General features: G+C 41.9%; 1 protein-coding gene across 1 annotated transcript in view; it reads left to right on the forward strand.

Moving 5' to 3' along the window:
* LOC124606906 (WW domain-binding protein 11) overlaps positions 1-15,235 on the forward strand; it is a 100,852-nt gene that overhangs the window by 68,210 nt on the left and 17,407 nt on the right. Inside the window, exon 6 of the mRNA XM_047139009.1 lies at positions 8,051-8,450. Coding sequence (XP_046994965.1) covers positions 8,051-8,450 — 400 coding nt within the window. The remainder of the gene's footprint in view (positions 1-8,050; positions 8,451-15,235) is intronic.

The raw sequence follows: 15,235 nt of genomic DNA on the forward strand, positions 1-15,235 counted from the left end.
AGGTAAAAATGTTACCAGCCTTAGAATATGATGGTGAAATTCAGATGAAACAAAGAGGAAAATTAAGTCAGACTGAAATGTCTAACAAACAAAATAAATCATACTAAACTGATTGTAATTGAAATCATGAGAATGAATCACAACACAAGACTTGCCACAGATATAAGTAGATCACGATCACGGGATGAGCGAAAATTTGAGAATCGAACTGACTCATGACTGCACTCTTTAATTTATGTCCTAGTAGCTGTTGTTACACATGATACTGCAGGCACTGTTTCACAGTTGCGCTCAAGTGCAATATTGCAGAAAGGGTGAAGGAGAACAATGAAATCAGAATGGCTGAGAACTAGAATGAGTGCAGGGAGAGGAGTACCGTATTTACTCGAATCTAAGCCGCACTTTTTTTCCGATTTTTGTAATCCAAAAAACTGCCTGCAACTTAGAATCGAGTGCAAAGCAAGCGAAGTTCTGAAAAATGTTGGTAGGTGCCGCTACAACTATAACTTCTGCTGTCGAATATATGTAGCGCTACACAGGTATGCTTTGTAGGCACAAAGATAAATACTTTCGCCAAAATCTCTGCGTCAGTAAATAAATTAAAAAAAGAAAGGTGGAAGACGAGCTTTTTTTTCCCCGCCCCGAGTTTCGACCACTGCATTTTCATACATTATCCAACGAAGTAAATACAAATTTCGTATTGTTCATCTTCGAATGTAGCAAAATTTCAATGTACTACGAAAATCCGTCTAGCAAGACTGTTTAGGATGTTTGTCAATATGGCCAACTTTACGTTCTGAATTTTTTCCTACCTGTGAGAAGAGATGGTTGCTAATAGGAACCTGATGAAATGTGAATCACATGCAGTATTCTCTTCACCATAAGAATAATCGAATATAAACATTTTGCCATGTATTCTTTCGCGTTTGCTGCTATCTCATTTAAATCCTGTCTGCCTAATAAACTACGAAACTAGAGTGAGACAATAGCAAACGCGGAAGAATATACGTATCGTGTCATGTTTATATTCGTATTATTCTTATGCCTAATGTGATACGGTCAGAAATGAAGCACGGCAACTGACTAGATTTTTAAATCTAAGATGACTCTAGTTTCTGTGCAGAATTTGATGTACTAAAGAGGCGGCCGCAAAGATTTTCAAACGGAGAAAAATTTTCGCCGAACTCTCGTTCAGAACATGTTCTATCATACGCAGTCTATTATTTGGTTCTTGTTGATCATTATCAAAGAAAGCAGCAGTGTAAGTAACAACAAATAGCAGTCTCTTGTCATTGTTTCGCTAATGAGACGATTCCGGCGGTAGCGCGCACAAAAGCAAGCCGTGCCACGAGCGGCGACAGGCCGTAAACACGCACATCAGGGTGCGACAAACAATGCATGACACAGTACAGTAATGCATTTTCAGCTCAGGATGACGTGAACACCTATAACAAAGAAAACGGCACTTATCAAATCAAAGCAAAATAAGCAATCGATTCAAACCAGACAGAGCATGTGAAAAAGGAAGGGTACTCGTATAAATACGGACGGAGTGCCTGACGCATAGCAATGGCTACCTGGTAAAGCGTAACTGCTAAGCTTACGACTCGAACCAAACTACTGTCGCTGTATTGTCATTCATTCGACGTAAATTGTGTGTCGTATTACAATGGACCAACTTTGTTTCAATTTGGAGGTGTGGCCTAAAACTTTTCTCTCCCCTTGAATTTCGAGTCTCAAATTTCAGGTGCGGCTTAGATTCGTTAAATTTTTTTTTTCCTTTATTTCGAGTCTCATTTTTCAGGTGCGGCTTAGATTCGAGTAAATACGGTAGAGTATGGGCAGCAGATTGTCATATTGCCAACCATGGGAATCTGTTCTGCATACTTCGGCTTTTTAGGAACATGTTCTGTGTTTAAACTATAGTTTGACTGAATCTGTTTGTAACTGGAATTGAACTGACTTGAAAATTGAACAAAAACTCAATAGTAGTTTTCATTTATGCAGGAGATACTAAAAGTACAGATAGGGACCAGTGGCGTACTGAGTGTTCTGTGGTGCAAATGTTGTCGACACTCACCATGTTGTATGGCAGGATAAAAGGGGTTGTGTTCACTGCTGATTCTATGCAGATAATGAGAGTGATGGGCAGACAATATCTTTGAAAGCAACAGACATTGTAACACTCTCTCATCAGTATAGAAGCAAAATCCAGTAGATATCTGGAAAGAAAACAGCATGTTCTCAGGTCCCACTGTAACCATAACCTTAGAAATCATGACATATTCTTCTGAACAGCCAAATATTTGTGACAACAAAGGTACGGATTCCACAGCTGTACCATTAGGGTGATGATGATTAAATATAGTGAGACCACAGGTGACAGGTTAGTAATCCAAGGAGGAGGAAAAGAAAACAGTCTACAAATTAATGTAAAGAGTGTCATTTGGTTTATTTAATTCTCATTGTATTACCAAAATGTAACAGTAAATGGCATAAATTTAGAATAGGCATAATGTTAACTTTTTAGGCAGTTACTAAGTCAATAAAACTGTTTGCATTTTTGATTAGTAAAAGTAAGTTAAAAATAATTTTTTCTCAAGGAGATTTTGAAAAGAGGGATGGGGGTGTTTTGTATTCAGGGTCATCTTATACTTCGGTAAATACGGTACAACAATGTCAGTGATAAGTTTCGGAGGGGTATTGTTTCTGCAGTTTAATCTTTGTCTTCAGGAACGTCAGGGCAAACTGGGACCAAAAATTAAGAAAAAGGACTGTTGACTTGCAAAAGTCTAATAATTAAAAATGGGAGAAAATAATGTTTATTGTTACATACTAAAAGTTTTCTTACCATTTGCAGAAAATAATTCACTGCTTCTGTTGAACACTTGGCGTAGAATAATGATACCGCTGTCTTTAGGAGGAGGACGCAATATAACTCTGATCTCACATATGCAGCAAATAGTGTGATTCAGCCTCTCGATGAAAAAAATTTTCAACAGTGCAAAGTATTTTTCAGAAAATTGCCAGACAGCGTAATTTCCAATACCTCTTTGTCATTTCAGGTTAATCAGCAGAACAGTGCTGTTAAAAGAAAAATCTTGACTTTTAAACTATGTCAATTCGAATAAAAATCACCAGTTTTCGATTGCTATCTCTGCCATCGTTGTCAGGAGTACAAACCACTGACTGCTAGAGCTGGCTCAGTTTTCTGCTTATGTAGGTACAATTGGAGCAGCTTGCACCAATCAGAGAGGGCCAAAACGTTCTGTTGTGGAAGGTGAGTTGGGCAGCCACTAGCAGCTCCAGGTCACCACGAGACTGAGTGATGTCAGGTGGCACAAGGGGCTAGTGCCACATTTGAAACAGCCACTCCTGTCTCAGTGTAAGGGTCAATCGTCCATCTTTGTGCTCTCTTTCAGTATCAACATATTGGGATATTGCGTTATAGAGGTGGTGGCTGATATTAAAATAAAGAGCAACAATTTTCATAGAGACAAGAGGTACACATTTAGTAAGGCGTGGGGACAGGCTTTGGATATTGAAAGGGAGCGAAGATGGATGCCTGACAGGCTTTGGATATTGAAAGGGAGCGAAGATGGATGCCTGACACTTGTAAGGAGGCAGGAGCGGTGGTTTAATCCTTTAACTGCTCTGGAGTTGTTAATGCACGTGCCTTTGTTCCTGTCCCTGTGTGCTCTGACCGTGTTTACGTGTGCCACCAATCCTTCTACCTGGTACTCTGAACGTGACTATGCGTAGACACATTCAGAGTACCAGGTAGAAGGACTGGTGGCATGCGTAAACATGGTCAGAGCACACAGGGACACGTACAAAGATGCGCAGGATAACACGTCCAGAGCAGTTAAAGGGTTAAAATGTGCCGCGGGCCCCTCGTGCCATTTGACATCGCTCAGTCACGCAGTGGGCCATAACTGCTATGACTGCCCAAATCACCTTCTGCACACATTGTTTCGACCCTCTCTGGTTGGTGCCAGATGCTGCAATTGTTCCTATGTAAGCGGAAAACCATGACAACACTGGCAGTCCGTGATTTGTACTTCTGACAACAATGGTAAAGATAGCCATTGAAAGCTCAAGATTTTTATTCAAACTGACTCAGTTTGAAAACCAAGATTATTTTATTCACATATGCCACAGCTAAAGACTCAGTGGGCAAGTATTGTTAAACTTCAGTCATTTCTGCTTTCAGTTTGCATCACCATATTTTCGAATTTGATCAAGTATACCTTGGTATGCAGCACAATATGCGGAACAACAGCCATGACCATTGCTTACTGCATTTCAGTTCTATCTAAATAAAACACTAGTAATTAGAGTGCGCGTCATTTATGTTGGCGGCCGACGTCACAAAACACAGTTAGCCAATGAACAGAGAACAACGTTGCCAGATCTCGACTGCAGTGCAGAGCACAGACGAGTGTCTTCAGTTTTAGAAATGTTCAGTCATAAATAAAGTAATAGAACAAAAGCAATGTCTTGATAGCAGACTTTCTTTTATAGAAAGTTTGAAAACAGTATTCTTTATACCAATTGCTTCATATTCTATTAATTAATTAAACCAAACAAGCAATAAGCCTCGTAATTCAGGCGATAGCAAGGAAAGGTGTTTGTATCAATCTCACAAACCGTTTTTCGCAATAAAGAACAGTGGTAATTGTTTATTTCCTATTGTACTTCGACGAAGCATGAGTAATTCATAATCATGCCAACCGTGTTTGTCAGTATTTTGCGTAACGCGTTAGAGTCCTCATGGAGTAACATTGCCAAACGAGCTGCGTTAGTGTAACAGTTAAGGTATTGGGCTATGAATTGAAAGGTTATGAGTTCAAACCTTGTGCGATGCTTAATATTTTCTTTATTTAAAAACAATATCGAAGTGTCTTACTTCACGAATTTTATTCATTTGAATGCAATGTTTTGAAATTTCTAGTGCTTTGTCTCTTCATTAACCCTTTTGCTGCTGCAGACACGTGCTCCCCGCATTCCGCGGTGTGCGCGATTTTGCCATCACTGCACTGCTCGCCTGTGCAGACACATGGTGTTCCCACTGATTTGACACTATTATCATTCGATTTCACAAAAACAATTTGCCCAGAAAATTTGATTTTTACACATTTTCTAGACTGATACCTTCCCCCAAAAATGACAATTTTGTTTCGATGTTCAATGCAGTTATTGTGCAGCATTAAATGTAGTAAACCATTGCACGAAATTTTGAAGAGGATGCAGAGGTAAAAGTCCATAGCGTATACTTTCCGTATGGTCGATTTTAATTGCCACAATGTTGAGAATGAAATGTCGACAAGATACCTAAATTTCATATAAAATTTACTGTATAACAATATCTCATTTAATTTAAGTACCACATAGGTGTCGTATGTAATATTGAGAAATATTCCGTCTTTCGCGACTGTAATAAAAATTTTATTTACACCGGGCGCGAATGATAAGAGTGTCAAAGCAGTCGGAACACCATGTGTCTGCACAGGCGAGCAGTGCAGTGACAAAATCGCGCACAGCGCGGAATGCAGGGAGCACGTCTTTGTAGCAGTGAAAGGGTTAATGCGGCCGTGGTGGCTTTACCTCATGAACTGCGCGCTCCCCCCTAAACGTAAGCTTGCGAATTATGCTGTATTATGGCGCTGCTGCTCTTGGCGCGTGCGCTGTGTGCAACTGGCAATGCAGCAATCTCCCACGTCTGGGTGGGCATGCGCGAGCCGCCAAGATAAAAGAATTGAACTATAGTGTAAAGTGCCTGAATGCACCAATTTTTCTTTTGTCAAGTGTGCCTTGTATGTGGAAAAAGTTTGTTTATACCATCCAATTGATACTTTGCATTTTTGTGATGACTGCAGGACTGTTTCATTGTTGGCAAAATATACAATATTCAAAAATTGTCATAAGCAACTGCAGTACAGGGATTGTTATAAAATATTTACTATCAACAGATTAAAGTCCATACTGGTGAAAGTTATCTGTAATGTAACGTCATGCACTGCCCTGATTTTCTTATCCCTACTAGTCACTTGTGTAACAATTACATCTCTCCAATAGTATAGCTGTCGATATGAACTGCAAGTTATTAAAAAAAACTAATGGTTTGGAAAATTTTTAGGATTGTTTAAGCGGTTAAAATTCATTGTTTGCATTTAGACTTCACACTATGTGGCACTACATCCCTTTGTCACAGCTAACCTGCTTATTCAGCAATTCATGCACTAGGCAGGAGGGGTTGTACAAACCACTATTATAAGCAGTTCTTCATGTGACAGAAATGAGTAACTTTAACAGTTTTTGTTTTTAATATTTGCAGAGTATCCTGGCAGCTAAATTTTGGCACTGCATTCCTTTCAGTGTATTCTTCCTGTGTGAAAAATTCCTGGGTAGGTTTCAGCATATTGAATTGTACCAGTCCTTTGCGAGTTTGTGTATCATGTACTTTGTAAGTTTTGTGTATTTAATCCTATTCGTCAGACTATTTTAGCAAGGCACTAAGAACCTTGTAGAGGAATTCATACTATATTTTGTTTTGTTTTTAAATTATATCCTGCATTGGCCAGTATTAATTTTTCACTCAAATACTTACTCTTTCAAAAAGTTTCCTATGCTATATGACAACTACCTACATAAGCTGCCAGACAACTAACAAGGTATTTCACTGGTGGTTACTGAACCAGTGGTGCTTGTTGCCAATACTTCCTTGTCTTCTTCTTCTTCTTCTGCATGTGCCTTATCCCGCATGGCCACAGTGTCGGCAAGGTTATTAGTGAGTTTGGCATGGTTAGTTAAAGGGGTGGCCAGATGCCCTTCCTGTCACCACCCCGGAATGATGATGAAAATGATGAGGACAACACAAACACCTAGTCCCTGGGCAGAGAAAATCTCCAACCCAGGAATCGAACCCGGGACCCTGTGTTCCAGAGGACTTTGTTACTTTTCTCTTTTCTCAGTATACAGTCTTTTGTCTCCATCATGTTATTTAGTTATGTAACACAGTTTTTTGTTATTTGGGCAGATCCAAAGTTCTGTGGTTCATCTTTGTTTCCACCTCTGGTAATATCTGTAAGTGGAAAACATGCCAGGTTGCACTGTGGTTCCGAGTCCATGTTGAGCTGCACACTGGACTCGTATTCGGAAGGATGGCGGTTCAAATCCATGTCCAGCCTTCCTGATTTAGGTTTTCCGTGATTTCCCAAAATTGCTCCACACAAATTCTGGGATGGTTCCTTTCAAAAGGGCACACCCGAATTTCTTCTCCATCCTTCCCTAATTCAATGGGTGCGGTGACCTCTCTGTTTGGTCCCCTCCCGAAAATCAACCAACAAACTGTGTTAAACTGTATAATATTGCCCTAAAATAAGAAGACAGGTAAACCAGTTTAAAGGTCAGGGGAAGGCAAGGGTGTGTACCATCTCCAGCCAGAACAACCAAGCCTAGTGTCCACTTTCTATCTTTGCCCCTCGTGTTATCACCATTTTTTGTTCTTACTATTCTGCAATCATTGCGTTTTTAGATTAGAAGTTCTTTTGTATCCTTCATGGTATTGTTTTTTTGTGTAGTTGGACAATGTAAAAATAATAATACTAATAAAAACAAAGCAATCTCACGGGGGCACATGTGCATTTATATGGAATGTGAAAGACATAGCTAATCTTTATTTCATCCTGGGGTGAAATTGTGCATTTGTATGCAATCTGAAACTATCTTTATTTCATCTTGGACAAAATATTGTTGCAAATGAGCTCAAGATCTTGAAATTTTCAGTAAAGTGAAAGAAGTTACATGCAATATCATGTAATATGGTTTCAACCACACACACACACACACACACACACACACACACACACACACAAAATCATGGTGGCACCCAAATGCATCCGCACATGGCTGCAGTGATACTTTCTGACACTGCTAAGGAGGTGAGGTGGATGGACACATGACTTTCACACTGGCGTAATGATTTAGTGAAGAAGGATTGACAGTGTAAAATACTTTACGTGTACACATTATTGTATCCCAATTTCAGATGGAAGAAGTTCATCGGAAGCGCGAGCAAGACCGTGCTGCTGATCTGAGTGCTAGATTATCTGTACTGGAGGCAGAGGATGGAGGAGAAGAAAATTCAAAGCAGGGGAGTGGTGCACCAAAGGCCGATGTCACCGGTGCAGGTGCACTGCCCGAAACAGCTGCCACTGACACGAGCGTGCCGCCCCCCACAGTGTCGGAGAACGCGCAGCAACCGCCACCGCCACTGGGAATGCTGCCAGTGATGTTCAGGCCGCCGCCACTGCGACCGGGGATGCCGCCACCTATAGGGATTCGCCTCCCCCCGGGTCCACCTCCTGGCCGCCCCGGCTTACCACCTGGCCCACCACCGGGCCTGCCCCCGAGGCTCAACCTAAGGCTGCCTCCTGGTCCTCCACCAGGTGAGTACTGTGCTTCATTGTTATTGCTGAACGTTGTGGTCTTCAGTCTGCCAAAGACTAGTTTGATGTAACTGTACACAGTAGTCAGTCCTGTGCAAGCACCTTTTAACTACAGCCTACATCCACTTGGACCTGCTTTACGCCATTTCAGCCTTGGTCTCCCTCAGTAATTTTAACACCCCCCCCCCCCCCCCAACACACACACACACACACACACACACACACACACACACTTCCTTGCATTACCATTTGACAATTCCTGCCTCGAGTTGTGTCCTATGAACAGATTGATTTAGTACCTCCTCATTAGTTACATGTCTTCAGCATTCTTCTGTACCACCACATTTCAAAAGATTTTATTCTCATCTAGTCTTAACTTTTGTACAAGGCTACACCCTAGACAGATACCTTCAGAAAAGACTTCCCAACACTTAAATTTATATTCAGTGTTAAAACATTCCTCTGTTTCAGAAATCCTTTCTTGCTATTGCCATTTTGCATTTTATATCCTCACTAGTTCAGGCATCATCAGTTATTTTGCTGCCCAAATAGCAGAACTTGTCAACTAATTTTAAGATTTCATTTCTTGATCTAATTCCCTCAGCATAACTTGATTTGACTATATTCCATCACCTTTGTTTTACTTTTGTTGATGTTCATCTTTATGGACTACCAGGAAATCTGGGAAAAAACAGAGAATTTTTCATCCAGGAAAAACCCAGATATTTTTTAGAATTCCAGGAATCTTTCATCGTTTTCATTTTCAGCTAAATTTTGAATGTTGACCGATAAGAACTGATAATCCAATGAAGAGTTTTACTTTAGCCCACTACTGCAGCAGTATTAGAAAATGCACCACTTACAACAACAAAACACAAGTGGCCACACGAGAGGCGTTCATTTCAAACCGACAAAGAAAAATACAATTTTCAACCTGACCCTCTTCGATTTTCATAAAATTTGGTGTGTTCATTGCACATGACAAGGGAATGAAAAATACCAAATCACAGAATTTAACATAAGTAAGACAAAGAGTAATGACCGCTCGAAGTCCTAAAAATGTGTGGAAAATTTGACAAATACTGCTGACATAAATGGCTGTATCTTCTGTTCTAATAAAGATAGAACAGTGAACCATGTAATTTTGGAAAGGTCTGAAGCTAGCTTTCCAATGGTATGCAATTTTGTCATATTCAAAGAATGTACACAATTAAGGTCAGTGACCTTGACTTTTGACCTTGAATATCACAAAACATGTCACCTTCAAAACTGATGAAAAAGTTATATTTGCTTCTTCTTGTTGCACTATACAACATAGTAAAAAATCAGGTTAGGATGTCAATGAGATTAGGAGATGTATAGTAATAGGTACAGCAACATGTTGCATTAATGCAAAATAAATTGTTTTCAGATACCAACAATATGACACAAAGCACTGAAAAAACAAGTTTATTATTAAAAAGCTGGTGTTATAACAGTGCACAGTAAGATAACAATGTAGGCACTCCAGTGTCAAGCTATCAAATATTGGATTGCAGTGTGGCTGCTATGTGTAGACAGGTAGTTGCTGCAAAATACATAGTGCGTTGAAATTATACATATCTGCCATGAAGATGTAGTTTGAGAAGATCATGTATGGCTATAATCCATTCAAGGAACATGGACCCAACAGATACAAGAAAAAGCTTAAGTGCAAATGTGGATGGTTGATATGATCGGTGTCATCATGACATAACTACAAAATATGTGATAAATGTAGAAAAAAATTATCTCAGGTACAGGGTCTGTGGCTGTTCCAACAACATTGAAACGAATGGAAACCACAAACCTGCATAGCTCCTCAGATGAGTCAGACACATCTGTAGGCTGAAAAATAGCTTTAGATGCATTAAGTGATAGTGTGGTACCTCTTGGCAAGTCCCCACTGGAGAAGAAGAGACTGGGAGAGAAAATATGCACAGAAAAAGTTCAAGCAAGTGTCCGCAGTATTCCGAAGTAAATATGTACCTAGTGTGGAAGAAAATGCAGATCATGAAACAAATGTTGAATCTGAAATGATGATGCAAGTGGTACTAGCACCAGAAGCAGTGAGAAGGTCTAAATTCTGACACTTCTTCCAAAAAGTTGGAGCATTCAAAGGATTGAAAATGAATTTTGGAGCCTGTAACTACTTAGTGAGAAAATTAAACCAATTAGTCAAAGAATGCTCCCTGCCGCCGTTGGATAAGCAGCTGAGCAGCAAGTCGTATACTCCTAGCTCACTCATTTGTTACATAGTTTAATTCTTAATTTCTTTGCGTGTTTTTGGTTCTTGCATTGTTTAATTCATAAATTTCGGGCGTATTATAGTATTTGAGAGTGTAGCATCGTGTTTTAGTACCTGAATAGTGTAATTTCGCTTAGTCTCCTTCCGCCGCCGAGCAGTGTCAGCAGTGCGCAAGTAGCAGCATTACTGCATTTACTAGGCAATCTTGTATTTTAATAACCGTTTAAATTTTGTCGATTTGTTTGCGCTCTCTGTAGATTAGTTCAGACGTTCTTAGCAAAACAGTTTTTAGCATGGATAGGGACTGCAACTGCTGTGTTCGGATGCAGGCTGAGTTGGCATCCCTTCGCTCCCAGCTTCAGGCAGTGTTGGCTTCGGTCACACAGCTTGAGGCTGTTGCCAATGGGCATCACTGTGGGGGTCGGGATGGGGGTTTGTCGGGGACGGCCAGCTCGTCCCACGCATCCCCTGATCGGACTACGACTGTGGTTGCCCGGGATACTGCCCGCATTGAGGCTGATCCCTCACCTGTGGTAGAGTGGGAGGTCGTTTCAAGGTGTGGCAGGGGGCGAAAGACATTCCGGAGGGCTGAACGGAAAGCCTCTCCAGTTTGTCTGACGAACCGGTTTCAGGCTCTGTCTCAGGCTGATACTGATCTTCGGCCTGACATGGCTGCTTGTCCTGTTCCAGAGGTTGCCCCTCAGTCTGCAAGATCCGGGCAGTCGCAGAGGGTGGGCTTAATGGTAGTTGGGAGCTCCAACGTCAGGCGCGTAATGGGGCTCCTTAGGGAAATGGCAGCAAGAGAGGGGAAGAAAACCAATGTGCACTCCGTGTGCATACCGGGGGGAGTCATTCCAGATGTGGAAAGGGTCCTTCCGGATGCCATGAAGGGTACAGGGTGCACCCATCTGCAGGTGGTCGCTCATGTCGGCACCAATGATGTGTGTCGCTATGGATCGGAGGAAATCCTCTCTGGCTTCCGGCGGCTATCTGATTTGGTGAAGACTGCCAGTCTCGCTAGCGGGATGAAAGCAGAGCTCACCATCTGCAGCATCGTCGACAGGACTGACTGCGGACCTTTGGTACAGAGCCGAGTGGAGGGTCTGAATCAGAGGCTGAGACGGTTCTGCGACCGTGTGGGCTGCAGATTCCTCGACTTGCGCCATAGGGTGGTGGGGTTTCGGGTTCCGCTGGATAGGTCAGGAGTCCACTACAAGCAACAAGCGGCTACACGGGTAGCAGGGGTTGTGTGGCGTGGGCTGGGCGGTTTTTTAGGTTAGATGGCCTTGGGCAAGTACAGAAAGGGCAACAGCCTCAACGGGTGCGGGGCAAAGTCAGGACATGCGGGGACCAAGCAGCAATCGGTATTGTAATTGTCAACTGTCGAAGCTGCGTTGGTAAAGTACCGGAACTTCAAGCGCTGATAGAAAGCACCGAAGCTGAAATCGTTATAGGTACGGAAAGCTGGCTTAAGCCAGAGATAAATTCTGCCGAAATTTTTACAAAGGTACAGACGGTGTTTAGAAAGGATAGATTGCATGCAACCGGTGGTGGAGTGTTCATCGCTGTTAGTAGTAGTTTATCCTGTAGTGAAGTAGAAGTGGATAGTTCCTGTGAATTATTATGGGTGGAGGTTACACTAAACAACCGAACTAGGTTAATAATTGGCTCCTTTTACCGACCTCCCGACTCAGCAGCATTAGTGGCAGAACAACTGAGAGAAAATTTGGAATACATTTCACATAAATTTTCTCAGCATGTTATAGTCTTAGGTGGAGATTTCAATTTACCAGATATAGACTGGGACACTCAGATGTTTAGGATGGGTGGTAGGGACAGAGCATCGAGTGACATTATACTGAGTGCACTATCCGAAAATTACCTCGAGCAATTAAACAGAGAACCGACTCGTGGAGATAACATATTGGACCTACTGATAACAAACAGACCCGAACTTTTCGACTCTGTATGTACAGAACAGGGAATCAGTGATCATAAGGCCGTTGCAGCATCCCTGAATATGGAAGTTAATAGGAATATAAAAAAAGGGAGGAAGCTTTATCTGTTTAGCAAGAGTAATAGAAGGCAGATTTCAGACTACCTAACAGATCAAAACGAAAATTTCTGTTCCGACACTGACAATGTTGAGTGTTTATGGAAAAAGTTCAAGGCAATCGTAAAATGCGTTTTAGACAGGTACGTGCCGAGTAAAACTGTGAGGGACGGGAAAAACCCACCGTGGTACAACAACAAAGTTAGGAAACTACTGCGAAAGCAAAGAGAGCTCCACTCCAAGTTTAAACGCAGCCAAAACCTCTCAGACAAACAGAAGCTAAACGATGTCAAAGTTAGCGTAAGGAGGGCTATGCGTGAAGCGTTCATTGAATTCGAAAGTAAAATTCTATGTACCGACTTGACAGAAAATCCTAGGAAGTTCTGGTCTTACGTTAAATCAGTAAGTGGCTCGAAACAGCATATCCAGACACTACGGGATGATGATGGCATTGAAACAGAGGATGACACGCGTAAAGCTGAAATACTAAACACCTTTTTCCAAAGCTGTTTCACAGAGGAAGACCGCACTGCAGTTCCTTCTCTAAATCCTCGCACAAACGAAAAAATGGCTGACATCGAAATAAGTGTCCAAGGAATAGAAAAGCAACTGGAATCACTCAATAGAGGAAAGTCCACTGGACCTGACGGGATACCAATTCGATTCTACACAGAGTACGCGAAAGAACTTGCCCCCCTTCTAACAGCCGTGTACCGCAAGTCTCTAGAGGAACGGAGGGTTCCAAATGATTGGAAAAGAGCACAGATAGTCCCAGTCTTCAAGAAGGGTCGTCGAGCAGATGCGCAAAACTATAGACCTATATCTCTTACGTCGATCTCTTGTAGAATTTTAGAACATGTTTTTTGCTCGCGTATCATGTCATTTCTGGAAACCCAGAATCTACTATGTAGGAATCAACATGGATTCCGGAAACAGCGATCGTGTGAGACCCAACTCGCCTTATTTGTTCATGAGACCCAGAAAATATTAGATACAGGCTCCCAGGTAGATGCTATTTTTCTTGACTTCCGGAAGGCGTTCGATACAGTTCCGCACTGTCGCCTGATAAACAAAGTAAGAGCCTACGGAATATCAGACCAGCTGTGTGGCTGGATTGAAGAGTTTTTAGCAAACAGAACACAGCATGTTGTTATCAATGGAGAGACGTCTACAGACGTTAAAGTAACCTCTGGCGTGCCACAGGGGAGTGTTATGGGACCATTGCTTTTCACAATATATATAAATGACTTAGTAGATAGTGTCGGAAGTTCCATGCGGCTTTTCGCGGATGATGCTGTAGTATACAGAGAAGTTGCTGCATTAGAAAATTGTAGCGAAATACAGGAAGATCTGCAGCGGATAGGCACTTGGTGCAGGGAGTGGCAACTGACCCTTAACATAGACAAATGTAATGTATTGCGAATACATAGAAAGAAGGATCCCTTATTGTATGATTATATGATAGCGGAACAAACACTGGTAGCAGTTACTTCTGTAAAATATCTGGGAGTATGCGTACGGAACGATTTGAAGTGGAATGATCATATAAAACTAATTGTTGGTAAGGCGGGTACCAGGTTGAGATTCATTGGGAGAGTGCTTAGAAAATGTAGTCCATCAACAAAGGAGGTGGCTTACAAAACACTCGTTCGACCTATACTTGAGTATTGCTCATCAGTGTGGGATCCGTACCAGGTCGGGTTGACGGAGGAGATAGAGAAGATCCAAAGAAGAGCGGCGCGTTTCGTCACTGGGTTATTTGGTAACCGTGATAGCGTTACGGAGATGTTTAATAAACTCAAGTGGCAGACTCTGCAAGAGAGGCGCTCTGCATCGCGGTGTAGCTTGCTCGCCAGGTTTCGAGAGGGTGCGTTTCTGGATGAGGTATCGAATATATTGCTTCCCCCTACTTATACTTCCCGAGGAGATCACGAATGTAAAATTAGAGAGATTAGAGCGCGCACGGAGGCTTTCAGACAGTCGTTCTTCCCGCGAACCATACGCGACTGGAACAGGAAAGGGAGGTAATGACAGTGGCACGTAAAGTGCCCTCCGCCACACACCGTTGGGTGGCTTGCGGAGTATCGATGTAGATGTAGATGTAGATGTAGATGTAATATCTTAGTGGCTTCCAAGTCCAAGACCTAAATGTATCTTAAGTGAACAAACTGTGAATGGTATCATAGAATTTTACAACAGAGACAATATAAGCCGCTGATTGCCTAGGAAGAAGGATATTGTTTTTGTCGGGGAAAATGGTTCCAGGATTCATAAAGGAAGCGACTACTGTTGGGAAACCCGCATGGGCTGTATCAAGCATTCAAAGGCGGACACCCAGGACTGAAAACAGGATTATCAAAAATCTGCCAGTTGTGACCCAACTGTGTTTTGGCTGGTGCAGCTGCCACCCATAGTGTGTGGGTTCACAGTATTCACAAAAACGTGAAGCTCCTGTTGAAAGGTTCC

Source organism: Schistocerca americana, chromosome 3 (genome assembly GCF_021461395.2).
Source record: "Schistocerca americana isolate TAMUIC-IGC-003095 chromosome 3, iqSchAmer2.1, whole genome shotgun sequence".
Lineage (NCBI taxonomy): Eukaryota > Metazoa > Arthropoda > Insecta > Orthoptera > Acrididae > Schistocerca > Schistocerca americana.